The following is a 17771-nucleotide window of genomic DNA, read 5'->3' as shown; positions in this document are numbered from 1 at the left end:
ACCTAATTCTAACTCCCCTGCCATGGGCAGGGACACCTTCAACTAGACTAGGCTGCTCAAAGCCCCATCCAGCCTGGCCTTGAACACTTCCAGAGATTGGGGCATCCACAGCTTGTCTTGGAAACCTGTGCCAGTGCCTCACCACTCTTGCATAAAGATTTTTTTTAATATTTAATCTAAACCTGACCTCTGTCAGTTCACAGCCCTTGCCTCTTGTCCTGTCTCCACATGCACCTGAAAAGTCCATTGAGTGAAACCCAGAGGCCCCTACCTCCCATGAGAGAGGCTGCTCAAACACTACTGAGGTCCCTGCTAAACCTGCACATCACAAACTATTTACTAGAATCACACAGGAGTACAGTAGTACACAGCTCCAACTGACCACTTCTTCAATTTCTATTACCCTTTTACTGCAACTATAGACCATTTCAAATTCATCCATTATACATCACCCTGCAGATCTAAAGTGCAGGGAACTCACTATTTTAAAATGAGCATTTGCTTACCAACGTTGGAGCATTCCACGCAGTTGTAGGTGCAATCTTGGGTTGCCAGTTGGAACCACCTGTTAGTTTCTTTTCACCTGGCTGAGTCCAGTTTACATCACTTCAAATAAATTTTTTAAAAAATTGTTAGAAAACATTGGGCATTCTTATAAAACTTTCTCAGGTAAACACCATTTCCACTTGGGAATGAGCCTTCTTTTATTAATGAAGCTCATTTAGCAAAGGAGTTGATAGAAAACTTCATGGCAACATGTTTTGGCTTGGAAAAGTAAGAAAAGAAGTTCAGCATGAGCCCCCTCAGCATCTCAGTCAAGTTGCCCAGAATAGGTAAGTTAGTGTATCTGACTTGGGTCAAGATATTTGAGTTAGATTTCAAGACATATTAGATTTCTGAATTAGTTCAGACTTGGCACAGATGGTCCAAATAAACTTGAAAGTTGCCAATCCCATGTCTCAACTTTGCTGCTAGAGCAGATGTTCACTGTTGAATCCCACACAGCCTGCTGCAGAATTCACTTGTCTAAAGGTCAGCCTCCAGACCGAGGTTTCACAATCTTTAAAACAACTCTGCTCACACTCAGATCATACCAAGTGTTTAAGGAGTGCTATGACTACCTACAACAACTACAAAGAAACATTTTGATGAACTGATGTTTTTTTAATATATGTAAAGTCTGAAACAAACCAAAGACAGGACACACTGCCTGCTGCTATCATGGTCACTGCCACTCAGTCTACAGTTACCTTCGAACAGCTCTCAACAACTCATTACATCTTGTACAAGAATTACAATCCCACATGTGCTCTGAAGGCTAACACTATGTTGGCATGCACAGGTTTCAACGTGTACACTCATGAAAATTTACTATCATGAAAATCCAAATGCTCAACTTCTGATTAAGCATACTCACTTTTTAGTAGTTCCATTTCCAATGCCCAAATCTGTCACAAGGGAGAAAAAGAGACTACTGAAATTCTGTTTGTTTAAAAGAAATCAAATAAGTATTTACAAATTAAAATAAGTATTTACATATTAGTGGTTCCATACTTACTGCCTACAAGATTGGCTAAAGATGAATCCAGATCATCTGACACTAGTTTATTAGGCGGTACTTTGGCAACTGGAAGACTCTGGTTTTGAGAGGCCACTGTTGGTTTTAGGAGACCACCTAGTTCATCAAAGCCTTGGAATGAGAAACATAAGTCATTTCAATCACAGGCATTCCACAAATGTCACGACATTCAATTAAACAGACAGCAAAGTCAACACAATGGCTAAAATACAAAATTTAACCTGGTGAAGCTACTCTATACAAGAAGGACAAAACATTCTTGCCTCTAGATAAAAAAGATATTTACCATATCTTTCATACGGCATTTACCATATCTTTCATTTATCATATCTATCAGTGAAATAAGATTTCACTTCCATGGTTTAACCTATGAGACAATTTTACATGGAATGGATTCATAGTGACTGTAAAGCAGTCAAAACATAAAATAAAGGAAAAAAAAAAAATAAAGTGTTTCAACCTTACCAAAATATGTATTTGCTTTTAGCAAATCACTGGCTTACAAAAAAAAAAATCCAATGTCAAGAGTCTAATGCAAAAAACCAGAAAATATCTACTTTCCAGATGTTCAAAAGAACAGAAAGAGCACTATGACTTCAATCCAAATTAACTGTGTATTAACTGATCATTTTCTGAAGGAATCTTAATGTCAAAAGAGGAGGCAAAGGAGTGCCAAAAACTGTGTTGCAGATACATAAAATTAAACATGAAATTTTACCTCTTCTAACCACACTCTACAAATACAGATTTAATTTCAGCTGACAGCATATAAAATGAAGGCTTTTCACTATATGAAGTTTTAAAGTACAAAATATTTAAGTGAGGGAAATCAGTGTAAATATTTCAGCAGAGTGTAGACATAGTCTGTAAAGAAAAAATATTTGATTAATGCTGTTATTCACCTTTTAAAATCAGCTCTTTTTTTCATCTGAAACTGTTCCAGTAGTGTAAGTAAATACATTTTAAGAGATTATACCTCAAGAACAAAATAAGTTAAAGAAAGGACCATATGTAATTTATTTTAGCAAGTGTCTTACCACCAGAATCTGGGAGAACATTAGAGGATTTATTTCCAAACACAGACTCAAAGTCAACATTAAGGCCAGCTGATGGCTGTGGTTGAGCAACAGGAGATGGAGTGAACCCTGTGGAGAAAAAAAGAAAGAAATTGTATGTTTTTATACAGCATTTCCCACAAATCCACCTTTATTCCAAACAAGCCAAATAAATATTTCAGCACTGCAGAAAGACTAGGAATACCTCAAAAGTCCAGATTACACCCTGAAACTGAGCAGTTTATTTGAAGTTACTCCTCCAAGGAAAGATTTTGTCTCAAAAAACTGAACAGACAGGCCATGAAAGACACTACCCTGCAACTGCTTAATCTCTTGTCACCTTCCTTATTCTTTTACCATATGCTCACGATAAAATGACTGAGGAAAAAGACACCATGCTTCTCCAGGAAAAGAAGCTGGCTAGTGCAGAATCTGTTTCAAGATTATTGCTCCATGCTTTATATTAATCCAGCAACTGGAGCAAGATCCCAAACATCCCAAGGTGCCTGAACTAGTAATGCCTTTGATCAGACACTCTTAATACCAATAATTTTCATAGCTCTTAGTTATTTGTGGACACACATTTTGCAGTTGACCATGTTTTGCAGTTAAATTTCTAGAAATTATGGGAAAATATGGGGAGGTACAGTCACATTTCAACTCCTAATGCTTTTTAAACTTACTTCATTTGTCTTCCATGTATCTCTAGTGTTCTACAAATACACAATGATTTTTCAACACTGAAAATTTATCGCATCATGAAGCATTGCATGTGATGTTCAGCAGCATTAGGTTGATAGTTCAGCAATAAAGAAGGTAATAGCCATTTGTTTGCAATGTTATATATTGATTACACACAAGCATGTGCATGTGCATCACCTTGGTATTCAGGCAATAACAGAAGTAATTATTGCTGTATATGAAAAGCACCAAAAAAAAAGCCACCTTGAAAATTAGCTCTTCTGGTTTCTGACAAAAAGTACGACACAGAGAAATGAAAGGATCACAACTACTTCAGCAGCAAAACACTGCAGTGGATAGAAATAACTGACAAAGAACACTTCTTGGATTTTATTTTGCTTGCTGGAACAGCACCTCATTTCAATCTTACTGTTTTTCTGAAATAAGTCACATTTCACCTAAAAAAGTTAGCAACTGCAGGATGTTATTCTTGAACATAAACTTCACAGAAAAAAACAAATTTGGATTACCTGTTTCTTTTTATCTTAAAGGAATATAAGATTCCTAATTCAATCACTAAAATTTAGACAATGCTGTTTTCATTAAAAATAAATCAAAGTAAACTGCATACAGCAAAACATGGGAAGCAGTAATGTGGGAAAAGAGAGAGTAAATAATCAACAAACCAAAATGAGTATCTTTGTGACATGTATACCATAAAGTTGTAACAAGCCATTTCAGAGACTCTGAACTGCAGATAGGAATTTCTTTGATGGGATGTCCTGCAACTCTTAAAACTGTGTCTGTACCAACAGAAAACTTGACTTACAACAGCTCATATTTTGTTTTAGCAATCAGCCTCAACTGAAAAAAGCTGAGTTTCCTGCTCTCATATTTTTGAAGTTTCAAGAAGATGAAACCATCTCCAAGACAAAATAATACACAGGACTCCTTTGAATCAGCCCCTGAGAAAGATCAAATCCTACTCTAGATATCAACCACCAACTCAGGGCATTTTGTTTAACAGGGATATTTTGAAAGGTGCAAAGGTCAGTATTTTTAATGGAGCTTCTTTGAATATCAAGACTTGACAGAAACTAATAATCCCACTTTTTTAATAAGGAACAAAGGGAACAGAGTAATTTGTAGTATTCAACCTTTTGTTAAATGATACTCACTGATTTTTATGCAAAGACACTAAACCAAAATGTGACTTTATGGGGATTTAAGAACTAAGCCTTCCACAAACCATTTACTGAAGGTGTTCCTAAGCCTTGCATGCAGCAATGTTTACACACCCTGCTCAACATGGTTTGGACAGCTTGTAACCTGTCACAGCCCACAGTCTCTCTAATAACTATCAGGACAGTGTTCCAGAATCATCAACAGTATGTGTCACAGATGTGACACAGTTGCACAAATTATTAGCCAGTACTTTAATGCAGCAGAGACCTCTTTCTCCTGTTCTCCTGAAAAGCTTAACACAAGTTTAGTGCACTGTTTAAGAGCAATACGTCAACAAAATTGTCATAAGCAGCACGAACATCCCAATCCCTTTATTTTAAAAACAATGAGGTAGAGCAAGATGAGAAGCTACGTATAAACATGCATGTCTTTTGTGTGGTATGTAGCAACTGGTAAACTACAAGAGATCCTGAAATGGGGAGATACTCATTTCATGTTTAGACTAAACAAGTCTTAGCTTGGCACAAATGGAAAAAATACATACCATTTGTGACCACACACCTGGCACAAGCACATGAATAATAGTTGGAGCCACTACAACAAGGCACTTCTGCAGTCAGTAACATGCCTACTAGTTCTAGGCACACAACACATTCAAACCTGTGTGTGTGGCAAGGCTGTATCCCGTTACCTACCTCCAAATAGACCAGCTACAGAAGAAGGCTCATTGCGGAAATGAGAAGCGTTAGGATAAGCTTGAGGACCACAAAAAGAATCTGATAAGGAGTATCACACATGAGAGAAAGCCAGGAAAGGAGAAGAGCAAGAGTTACAGAAAGAGAACCAAGATACACTGTTTATCTGCTATTCAAAACTTTAATTTCACATCACTCTATAAATCCACATATAGTCTAATAACATAAACCAATGGAATGAAATTAATACACATCAGACAGACAGTAAGAAACAAGTTTACACAATCTCTAACACAAAAGGGAAAGCACAGCTTCAAAGGAACAACTATATTTGGATCAATTTTTTTTTTTCCAATCAAATGCCATGTTTTACACCCTTGGAGGAAATGAGTGTAAAAGCTTCAAGGCATTTTTCTTATACCTGAAAGATATTCATATTTGGTTGTCACAAAGGGATTTAGTTGAGTAAATGGATTGTAATGATCTAAAGAATCAGAAAGAGTTATTTTAAATCCACATTCACATTATCGCAGTGCCTTGATCGTGCTACAGCTAAAACTGCATCTACATGTCCCATATCCATCTGCCAGGAGGCCACTCTCTGGTTCTAGATATATCCTCAGAGCATGAGACACTGGAAGGGAAAGTAATGTATCAATGCCATCCATTTCCAGTGACAGAGCTGTCATGTGATAAATACTACAAAAACCAGTAAGCACCACAAAAGCCCACCAGGGTCCTTGTTCACAGCTCTGCAATGCTGCAACTTTTTGTGTGACTGCAGAACAAGTTAGACAGAGGAAACTAATCTGACTAAATAACCATCCTACTAAAAAAAATAAAGCTGTATTTCAAATATTCTACATTTACATGAACCATAAAAATTTCATTGAAGCAAGGAAAAGACAGATTATCACATAGCAGTACCAACTGAAAGTAATTTATATACATGTAAAGACATATTTATCTTGCTTGCTTTGTCTTTCCAATAAAGACAGACAGGCCAGGAAACTAATTAGTTAGGCTGACAAAGTACAGGTAGTATAAATATCTTTAAAGAGATAATCCCTTTGTTTTACCTCTGTTAACAAGTACCAGAGGTATTAAAAACTCTCTTTGTTCTAATAGTCTGTATTTTAATTTGATCAATTCTATTCAACCAGCACAAATACAGCCTGTCGTGTACAACTGTCTTTAAATTCATTTTGTTTAATAGAACTGACATGTAATTAAGTGATTTTTCAACAAACTGAATCTTCATATTGAAAAGTAATGAAATTACTGTAGAGCTGCACCAACACAAATGTTGGAAGGATTTCTAGTGAGGCAGCCATGCTAAACTGTCTCCAAAGTAAGACCTGAACAGTTTTTAACAAGTGAGTTGTTAGTTTATTGCCCCATGGGTAAACAGTCTGAGTAGATTATGCATCAATATGTGTGTGGCTTTATCAGTTTTGTTAATGACAACATGACTGGGGCAAAAACATCCACTATAAAATAAAAAAAAAAAAAAAAAAAAAAAAATCAGATTAGGCTCTTTTGTTTAAAAAGGGCATTTTAACCTCAGGAAGAAAGCAACAGCATTTTCTTTTCCTTCTCAGGCATATGCAGCATTTTACCTTAAAATTCCCATGTACAAGAAACTGCAAAACTGCACTCAACCAACTGCTCTAACTGTAACTGCTTCTTTACATGGGGTTAGAATCCCATCAAGGCAGCCAAGCAAAGATTTTAGTACCATTTTTACTGCACAGCGACCAAATCAAATTCTAACATAGTAAAAAACCAGCCCCAAAACGACCAGCTTTTAGCTTCTGAAAGGCTGAAAAAACATATTTTAGAAACTAAAATAATGTTAAAATTTTTAGGAAATAGGAAATTAGTTTAAAATGGTACTTTACCAACAAACATTTCATGTGTGGGTGTCCTACTGGTGAAAGTAGATACATCAGAAGACACAGACAGATGAGCAGCATCGTTAGTTTTTGTAAGGAAAGGATTTAGGTTTGGAATGGCATCATCAACACTATCAACAGTAGCAGAAAAAGGATCTGTTCAAGTCCAGAGAGCAAGAGAAAGAAGAAAAGGGAGACGGATTTAGTTTCCTCCTGACATCTCTAAGCTTGGGATGACCTAGCTAATTATTTCATTTTCAAGTTGTCCAGGACTGCAGATACTAGCTACTAATTTCCTTTTTAATTTTTTTTTATATTAATAACACTGTCTTAACTGTGCTTCTTCCTGAGTGTGTTTTAGACTGAAAGTAGCTATGTTATTCCTCTTTAAACACAATCACTTTTTGTTTCTCACAGTCACATCCTGACATTTGCAACAAAGTCTCTGGAGCAGAGGATGCCTGTCAGCACTACACAACCCAAGGTGCTATGAGAGAATTCAATGCAATAACATCCTCAAGTCAACTTTAAAAACCTGAACAAAACCAACTAAGCTGAACCTCTTTCTCCAAACTGTTCTTATGGATTTTTCTGTTACTGAGCATCATGGTATTTCCAAGAGCTATGATTATATCAAGGTAGCATACAGGACATAAGCGCTTTCCTCGCTACCTGGGACATCAGGAACAAAGCAGCTTGTTGTAGGTATGCTGTTACCTGCAAGCAAGCAAAAGACTGCTCTGCTTTTACAGACAACAGACACTAAGCCATAATGAGGAAAACGTTCCTTACTAAAAAAAAACCTGTCAGACCTTATTGGAATGAAGGAAACATGGATCTATACAAGTGACTCCCCAAGGCACATAGTTTCAAGGTTTCCTAAGAATGGATGGAATTGTAAAGCTCAAGTACTCCTATAATTCAGAATCTAACCGATAAACTGGATAGAGAAGGCAGCTACAATACCTGTTGACTGAAGGAGTTGTCTAGTTTCAGAGCCTGTGAACCCTTGATGGAAAATTCAAGAACTCACTAGGTAAGATCAGCAAGGCTTTTATCTAGTCCTACTTATCATGGTGCCTAAACTGCAGCTTACTCTTCTAGACAAAGCCACTACAGAGAAATTTCTGAATAATAATGATGGGAAAGATGTCTTAAATACTTCAGTTCTTGGCCTTTGCTTTTTTTAACCTGGCCAGTTCATGCATTTATCCACAACTCTTGCAAATACTATCGTGCTGCACGAAGCAGTTTTGAAGTGCAAATTATTTTCTGTCCTTGAATCTGACCTCCTGATTCTTAGCTCTAAGTCCCACACAGCTTCATAATGTGCTCAGTTGTACAAAAGTTCTAATGGAAATAAAATTTTAAAAGTCTAACTACGTTATTCTTCACAGGCTTAATGTATGCTTTGATTTGCTGCAAGCTCAAGTTAAGTTATTAGGTAAGACCTGACTTTTCCCCGTATTGCTTGGCTATGTTGAAAGAACAAGTGAAATACCTTAAAAGACCTTTTCCTAAATCATTCAGTGAGCAAAATGACAGTGTCCAACACCAAATAAAAGATAGGCAGAATAAGCTGATAAAATATTTGCAATATATAACAGGAATACAAAATTAAATATTGTCTCATGTATGTTTTATATACTGGACATGCCAAACAGGCAGTTGCCTGAAACTGAGTCTTTGTTTCAGCTACTCCTTAAAGCTGCTTTCGGCTTTGAATGTCATTTTAAAAGATGTAGAACAAACAAATCTGACAATAAAAATGGGGTAGATTATCCATTCATCAGTTCTTCCTTGCTCTGTTGCTGCTTCATATTCTCTTGATTTTATTGGTTTTCTTTATATATATTATATAAGTGGAAAAAATTCAAATGGATGGGTCAAAATGCTCATTTCTACACTTACACATTTGCTTTGCTTCTGAAGTTTAGGTACAAATTGATAGCTGGCAAATATACCAGACACAGCTGGAATGGTCTCCAAAGAACCTCGAAAAATTGTGCAGATAAAACAATATAGAAGAAATTAAGAAGCACAAGTTTTCAATTGTATTTGTCTGAATCTACTGACCACTAAAATTATTTTACACATGTACTCATCCAGAAAATAACCGAAAACTATTTTCTGTTCCCAGTTCCCAAGCCTGTATATGGAACTTGTGTTTGACTAGTTAGACAATATAATGCAACTTTAGATTATCAAGATTTGCTCAGAAATGTACCCCATTTTCAGATTCTCCGCTTGTCTGCCCCATTCTAACTCTAGCCAGCATGTCCAATCTTGTCCAAGTCTCAGAACTTGCAAATGCTAGTAACAAACGTAACTGAAAATTAATTAGGTTTGGGTAATTTATATCCTTGCATATTCAAGTTTTAAAAATTGCTGTCAATTCTGACAGCACCACCTCAATGTTTCTAAAGCCCAATTTCATCCTTGAATACAAATAGCATCTGTTTGCATCAATGGAATCACTCTGCACCTGTATGCTATCATTAGGCATTAATGATTTAGGTGCATTTAAAAGAGTAGTTTGAATTTTTCAATTTTTAAGTTATCCAATTAGAAGTTCAAAAACACAGAGGCAAAAGATTTTACAGTCTGAAATAGGTAAACTGAAAACAGATCAGAAAATACAATCACAGAACCTATTCCCCAAGGAGTTTAACCTTGTTAACTTTAACACTTTTGGAAGCACAAAACTAAAGGCAGCAACCCAAATATAATGCTCCTGTAATAATTTATTGATTTGTTACACACCTGAGAACTTCTGAACAAATTTTAATGGCAACTGATTTTAACTGATTTGATACTCTTCTCAAAGCCACCATATACACCAAATACAAACATCATCATGTCAGAAAATTACCTAAGGGAGGGTTGCTGTGCAGTGGTTAGAGCACAGGACTGGAAATAGTTCAGGTTCCATTCTTGGCTCTGCCACTGACTTGCCGTATGACTTCAGACAAGTCAGTTAATTGCTCAGATTTCCCCATCTGTAAAATGTGGAAAGCACTTCTTATCTACCTCACCTGTGTGAAGTGAGTGTTCATGCCTGTAAAGCTGAAGAGCTGGGGGTTCTTTTATGGAAGGTAAAACAAAAAATGGTGATCCCAGAATTGTAGCCTAAAATTTTAGCAGACAATCCAAAATCTTCACAGTTAATTCTTATAAGTATTTAGAAATGAGTCAACAGCAAGCAGATATATCAACTACTATTACTGAAGACTCATACCACGAGCAACACAACATTGAACAAATACAGACTTTCAGGCTCAATTTTCAAGTTAATAAAGAAAGGCTGAATTGTGATGTGACCTTTGAGAGGCAGAATTCCTCTTTTATCTTATACCCACAAAACAAACAGGACAAGCAGAAACAGAAGGTATTTTGCAGAAAGCAATCAAGATGAGCCAAACCATTTTTCTCCATTTCTAAATTCTAAGCCTACTGTAGCATTGAAATTTATATGCCTAACTCCATACACTCCTCACTACATCTTTCTCCAAAGAGGCTTGCTCAGCAAAACTAAAGAACAAGTAAAGAACTCATTTTTTCAGAAGCTGCCACATATATTAGTAGTGCCTTTCTCACTCAAAATTGTTATTTCCCTACAAACAAATGTGAGAAGATATACAAAACAAAGTACACAGCAAAAAGTAAATAGGAAAGTGGGACACATACACAGCTTAATATGAAGATACATTAGATAGCTGGAGAGATGTTAAGAGTTATAGCTCATAAAAATAAATAGGAAAGTAAAAATTCAGAACAGGGTTGTTCTGATGTCTATGAAACTTCCTGGAGCAGCAATTCCCAGTTTTTTGCATCATAAAAGAAAGCACTGTTGCAATCATCTAGTTTAAAAAAAAATAATGTGGAAATAGCCACATAGTTCAGGAGTTTACTATTTTAAGTGTCATTTATGTACAAAAATAAAAAAAAAACCAACACAACCTCCCCCCTCCCTCTGTTATAAAGCTTTTTAATCCTCCACCAGTATAACCAACAGTAATATTGGCAATATATTACTGTATCTGAATTATTCTGGAACACTGCAAAGCAGCCAAGAACTTTGAGTAAACACTGAAATGCTCCAATCTTGTAAGAAAATTAATGCCTTTCTAGAACTCTCTTGCTTGACCCCTTGGTTTGAGGACTCGATTGTACCAATAAGATCATCTCAACTAATTCAGTCCATCCTAGAAACTGGGCAGAACAAAAATTTGGGTGTTCTGGAGTAGACTTCAGAGGGAAGAATATAAATTTTGCCTCTTCACTTAAGAGGTCAAACCACAGCTTTTTACTAATTTGCTATTGTAGTTAAATGAAATATAGCAGAGATTTGTAAAGAGAAGACTTATTATTATTTCAATAACTAACTCTGGTCTTTCTTTCTATGCACAGTTGTCACAAGTACCTCCTTTCAGGCCTCATCCAAGTTCTGCCTTATCACCAGCAAATTTGATTTAACATTAGATAAAATTTAGAACACATATTACAATCAATTTTACATTCAGGTTCCTGTGTTTGCAGCACAGCCTGTCTTCACTGAACTGGCTTCTAAACAGCTTTGTTTCTGCAGCTGGCTATGTGAATCTTGAACAGAGCAGTTATGAGGCTGACAGAGCTGGTCAACAATTAAAGTAACTTTGCTAATAAGATATATCAAAATAAGTTAGAATCAACACATTATTTTGCTACATTATTTTAATCCATACACAGATTTTACTTTTTACCATCCCTTTATTTGCTTGTAATGTCTTATTAAGATCTCTCTCTTTAAGGAAGAAATAGCCCCCAGATTAGGGGCAACATGTACAGGAACATGGCCATAGCAATCAGAGCCTTAATCGAACTCAGAATTCTTACCTCCCCAGGTACTTCCTACTTGTGGAGCAGCAGATATAGGATGCACAGACGGATGAAAAGTTGGCTGCAAATCAAGCAGATCATTTGGCAGCTTTGAAGTGCTACAAAGATAAATTAATACAACTGTTTGAACTACATCACAGTTTTCAATATAGGCAAATGCTAGCCACTGTCAACAGTAACGAAAGCTTTGTTACAAAATACTTATTACAAAACGGACAGAATTGAGCCAAAATCAGAAGGGCTAATGAGCTTCATATTTTCAGTTCTGTAAAAAAGTGTCAGTTTAGCAAGATAAGTTGTATATTATGCCAAGGGACTTTTTTCAAAGCTGTCCAAGACAAAGACAGGTGTCCTCACAGTCCAACAGTAGGCAAAGGCATGTTATGTTCAGAACTCTTCATCAGCTTTTAAAGTCACCTCATGAAAACTCCATAACACAGGAAAAATAGATGGACAAAATGAACTCTAGTGGGTTGCACCACCAAAATATTACTCTGAATTCCACAACTCAGATCTTTCCACTACAATCGCTACTGAGAAACTACCTCACAATCATAAGCTATTAAAGAACTTTGGGGAAAGCAAAATGTAAGAGGCCTTGAAACACTTGATCACACATCAGGCCTGTGAATGAAAACATATTTAAATTTTAGACTATTCAAAATCAAATTGAGACCTTATAACATCACAAGGAAATTAAGAGTGAAGGCTTATATACAACTGCTGCATTAATTTAGGCAGTCAAACAAGAAGAGTAAAATTCATCCTCTTGCAGGGAGTTCCTTTCACACTTTAGATAAGTCTCGGGAAAAAAAGAAAAAAAAAAAAAAATAGTACTGGTGCTCTCCCAGAACCTTTTAGGACATTAAATGAACCCAAATCTGCACATATGGCTTCTACTCTGCATAGAAGTTGAATCACTCTGACATCCAAACATTTATTTAAATGAGACAAGCACAAGAGTTTAATGGCTAGTACTGACATCCTAGATCTCTATATTTTCTTGCTCACCCAATCACTCGTATAATTCAGTTTTCAGTATTGCAGGATTCATTTCAGCAGTGATTGCAATCACATTTTGCTACTCCTATTAAAAAGCAGCATGGGCTGGCACTGCCCTGTAATGTGAGCAGCTGAACAAAGATAATTTTCAAGGCAAAGCTTATTCAAGATAATGACAGTGATTAACCAGCACATTGGACCTAACAGCAAGTCACTGAACTTCTGACCCAGCACATCCCCTTCATGACAGCTCCTGCTGTAAAATCTGTTCTTTGCTTATAGCAGTCATTCTGCCAGCAAGTAAATTTGAGCATGAAGAAAAAACAGCATTCAGTGTTTTTTTTACAAGAAAACAGTCTTGTCCTCACTATGCAGCATTTCTGTCTATTCGAAGAAACTTTATCAGATGTTTCTGTATTTCAGACTTGAGAAGCAAGTTCAGATACTCAAGTTCAAAGCACACACCTGTTTCAAGATTTCTGGCCTCTAAAAAGCAATTAAAAAAAAATCTTTTTACAAGGAAGTCTTTCAGTTACTAACACTGAGAGATTCTCTTGCTTCTTATAAATGATTCAGCTATTTACTTCATACTTGGTGTCCTGACTAAAACAGCTACAAGGGCTATCAGCAGTCAGTTTGTTCCAGAAACTTCTGCAAACAGATGATGAGAACACAGTTTAATGTTATTTACTGCAATAGGCTATTTTCCCATCAGCTTCACTATAATTTCTTACCACATTGCCAATGTACTCTACACCCAACCAACTTGGTGCAAACACTCTGTGGCAGAAATTTAGAAGAAACCCTAGCTGCAACACATCTCCTAGTGGAGGATTCAGCATACCTGTTAGAAGAGCTAGGGGTAGAAAAAATATCAATGGCTGGTGTAGTCATTATGCTTCCTGCTGCAGTTGACACAGGAGAAGCTGCTGTGGTTAAAGAGGTATGAGGTTTCTTTGCAAGTTCTTTTAGACGTTGCTCCTGTTGGAAAAGTGAGCTGGTGTTAGAAATCTGAACATTTGTGTGACACTGGAGGTAAATAAAACAGAACTAATGAATTCTTTATTCCACACACTAGTGTTAGCCACTTATAATTACAAGTCAGCAGTGTCACAAATGTTTTAGAAAACTATTTTAACAAACCCTCCACAAAGTGTACCATCTAAGTACACATAATTCTGCTTTCAGACTTTGCCAACAGTACTTGTTCAGCATTAATAACTCTTGCCTTTGCTTCTTTAAGAATCCTAATAGACTATCAACAAGAACACAGGAAAAGTACTTTCAATTTAAAATTCTGTGAGCCTACCTTTAAAGCTTTCAAGCGAGCCTGCTCTTCCTCTAATGCAGCTTGCTTTTCCCTTTCATCCACTTTTGTGAGGGACAGGCCAGTGCTTGCAAGGGAAGAGACTGCATTGGAAAGGGTGGTAGCCCTAAAGTAATTGGACAGGAGAAAAGCTGGCTGTTAACAGATGACACATGATAGGAGCTTCTAAAGAACACACTTTGTTTGTATCCACCCAGTCTTCTTCTGAGATCTCCAGAATGTTTGCTATATCTTACACTGCACAACTGAAAAGTTGAAATAAAATACATCACATAAAATGCAAAATTAAAAATGCCCAGAAATCACACTGTCCACTCTACTGGCTTTTGGGTTTTCTACCTTCAATGCTTCACAAAACTGTATCACAAAATTCACATTTGAAGCCTTTGCTGTGTGCCTGCAAATAATGTGATTTTTGGTAAACGGGAAAAGAGCAATCTCCAATCATCTGGGCTCCATTTCAAACTGTTGTTAATTTAATAGGCTAAGTGAACAAACTATCAATGCCTCTAATATATCCCAAAGGAAATTTTTAATTTATCATAATGTTTAAGAGTATGCAAAAAGATTTAAAACAAGTACTTCACTTTTAACAGAGTAATCTTACAAAAGAAAGCAGATATTCTAAAAAGGAGTGCCTGAGCAAAATCGTGCCCTAATAGCCACTGCCATAAAGAACTTATAAAATATTACTGCCTTAGTTTTTTAACATTCAATAAAAAAATGTTGTTTAATTTTACAAGTTTTACCGCCAATATTATCCTTTTTTAAATTTAAACAATGAAATATGTCATGTAGAGGACTTCTCTATATTGCCTGTTGTGTTTTGGAAAGCACTCACAATAGTATAATGCCTTATACCATATGCATTATGGCTTTAATTTCCCATTACTTTTAAAATTCATTCTCAACATAAGGACTTCTGGAAGTATTTCCTTGCTTTTGACAAAACAGGGATTGAGATGTAAAAGTTTAAGGACATGTATTTATTCATGTTGCATACCTTACAGAAGTCCAATTGTTAATATAAAAGGAACATTTGCTGGCAATATGTGAAAGAAATTTACATCTCCAGATGTTCAGGATCAAATGCTAAAAGTGTAAGTAGGGATGCTAGAGGAGGTCCTTACAGGTCCTTAGATTCTAGTTCTGTTGACTTGGAAGAAGCTGTTTTAAGACATGACAACTTGCTAATCCATCATTGCTCATACAATGCCTTTAAGGAAGCCTCCTCAAGTCCCAATTTACAGTGAAATTACAAAAAACCAGATTTAACACTCAATGTGAAAATTGTCCAAAAGGACAAGGATATAAGCACCTGCTTGCAGCTGTGGAATCTTTGATTTTCTTCCCCTCTAGAGAAGCTAAATGCTGTTCCAAAGCATCAAGAAGGCTACTCGGTGCCTGCAAAGAGAGACATTGGGGAATACATTTGAAGAAACCAATAGTTAAAATATTTTCAGAGAATGCAACTGTAGGGCAGCAGGTACAACAACCCAGAGTACTTCTATCCTCTCTCTGCATTCAGTACGTATTTAATGACTTCAAGTAGAAGGTGATGTATCCTTCTCACTACATTATTCCATCACAATGATCTATCAGCAAGGACTGAAGTAAGTCCAGAAATTTTAAAATTAACAGCTAGGAAACAGCAAGCAGACCATCAGAAGCAGTCAGTATTTTAAGAGATGCTAAGAAGGACTTTGTACCTAAAGTCATTTCTCTGTGCATGCTCTGCAAGCCTTCACATTAATTCCAAAAGGCATATAGCCAAAAGCAATGCTGCTGAAAACCACAGCTTCGTAACATCATGTAAGAGTTTCATTATGTGACCTCACAGATATAAATTGTGTCTTCAAGCATGATGGAAATAAGGTTATCTTAAAATTAAATTAGAGAATGAGAGAAAAGATATAAATATATTACAACAGGATCACAGAATACAAAAGCCAGGCTCTGACAGAGCTTGGATTTAATCACAAACTTAGAGGTAACCCGGTGACAATGCACACAAGAACACGTAAGTTAGTACCACAATGGCAGGTTTTTCCTGATCATGCAACCCCAAAAAAACAGACATGCACTGGCAAACACATAATAAGTTTATCTACCTGTGAGAGATCTGGTATGTCTCCTCTGTCAATTCCAACTTGCTGTAATAAAACAAATGAGCTTTAGAACCTGTTTGCTTTTGTTGAAAGCAGAGATGCTCAGAAAGTAAACAACATTAACATGAAGTAATGCAAAAAGTACAAACCTGTTCAATATACATTTTAAATCTCCAGAATCTGTACTCTGTAATGGCTGGTTGTAATAAATTCTTGTTAACTGCATATACATTGAAGTATTTGTGTTATACAGATATTTTAACAGATAGAATCTTAGAAATAAGAGAGTAAGAACCCAGTGTTTTAGAATATGGAGAAGTTTGCCTATCCCACAATTTACATGGCAAACTCTCAGACCTACTGATACACAGAATATATTTGATGAAACAAAGCACCTTTGAAGCTTTGTAAAGAAACATTTTTCTAAAATACAGATGAAACTTAGGAGGACATATACTGTTACAACAAAGATCAATACTCTCAACTTCAATGGATAATCTTATCAGCTGAAGATAGTACCTCTGACAGACAAGCCAAGCTTGAAGGCTTATTTTTTTGTTGAATATATATGAATATATATATGAACACCAAGGAAATAAAAAGGAGTACACTTCAACTGAAAAATTTCATAATATTAGGACACTAATTTAGTAGTGCTCTAGAAACAAGAAGGCACAGACTAAACATATTTCTTTTTAAAACCCCACAAACTAAACATTTTGCAAGCCAATTGCTTTTCCCTCTACAAGCACACCTACAGCAAGAAATCTTGAAGAAATCCCATGTTCATCTGTTTGTCTCAGTTGCTTATATGTGAAGCTGTTATTTCATCTAAAACTTCTGGTAGAATTGTGTGTTTCAAACTAGAATACAACTAGAATAATAGAAAGCAGATCACCACAAAGCTCCTTTGTTTGTTTAAGGCAAGTCTATTCTTTAAAGAAAGCTCACGTGTATTACATAACCAAGGAAATTTTTAAAATGCACATGAATACAGTCTCCTCGAGTAAAAGATAAGCCAAAGCACTACAAAGCACTACACAGTCAGGTTTTTCAATACTGCCCTCAAATGAACTAATCACCAGGGTAGGTAGAGATGAACAAGATGACCCTTGAGAGAACAGCAAATAAGCAGGAAGGAAGAATAATCTGTTTTATGATAAAATAAGCACTTTATAAGCTGTTTCAAATAAAGGGCAAAGTTTACTGACTTAAGTTTACCTCTGCAACTTTAAGGAACTCTGAGATCCGTGTCATCCTAGTGAGGAACTTCTTATATATATCAAGGCCTTCTTTGCATTGGTTCTTTTTCATATCAAAGTATTTTTCTAGAAACAGTAAGAATATTTGCATTAAATAAGAAATC

The 17771-nt window shown here is 36.1% G+C and overlaps 1 protein-coding gene across 4 annotated transcripts in view; it reads right to left on the bottom strand.

Annotated features, from left to right (window-relative positions):
• Positions 1 to 17771, bottom strand: part of PICALM (phosphatidylinositol binding clathrin assembly protein) — a 64245-nt gene that overhangs the window by 14238 nt on the left and 32236 nt on the right. For all 4 annotated transcript variants that reach the window (XM_056496719.1, XM_056496801.1, XM_056496873.1 and 1 more), the window contains exons 7-16: positions 17627 to 17733; positions 16409 to 16450; positions 15616 to 15701; positions 14280 to 14403; positions 13815 to 13951; positions 11966 to 12066; positions 2617 to 2724; positions 1559 to 1690; positions 1418 to 1448; positions 507 to 606 (exon numbers count right to left, since the gene is read on the bottom strand). In XM_056496719.1, coding sequence (XP_056352694.1) covers positions 507 to 606; positions 1418 to 1448; positions 1559 to 1690; positions 2617 to 2724; positions 11966 to 12066; positions 13815 to 13951; positions 14280 to 14403; positions 15616 to 15701; positions 16409 to 16450; positions 17627 to 17733 — 968 coding nt within the window. The remainder of the gene's footprint in view (positions 1 to 506; positions 607 to 1417; positions 1449 to 1558; positions 1691 to 2616; positions 2725 to 11965; positions 12067 to 13814; positions 13952 to 14279; positions 14404 to 15615; positions 15702 to 16408; positions 16451 to 17626; positions 17734 to 17771) is intronic.

Source organism: Oenanthe melanoleuca, chromosome 1, assembly GCF_029582105.1.
Source record: "Oenanthe melanoleuca isolate GR-GAL-2019-014 chromosome 1, OMel1.0, whole genome shotgun sequence".
NCBI lineage: Eukaryota > Metazoa > Chordata > Aves > Passeriformes > Muscicapidae > Oenanthe > Oenanthe melanoleuca.
The sequence above is the reverse complement of the archived record's forward strand: the minus strand, read 5'-3'. Positions and strand labels throughout refer to the sequence as shown.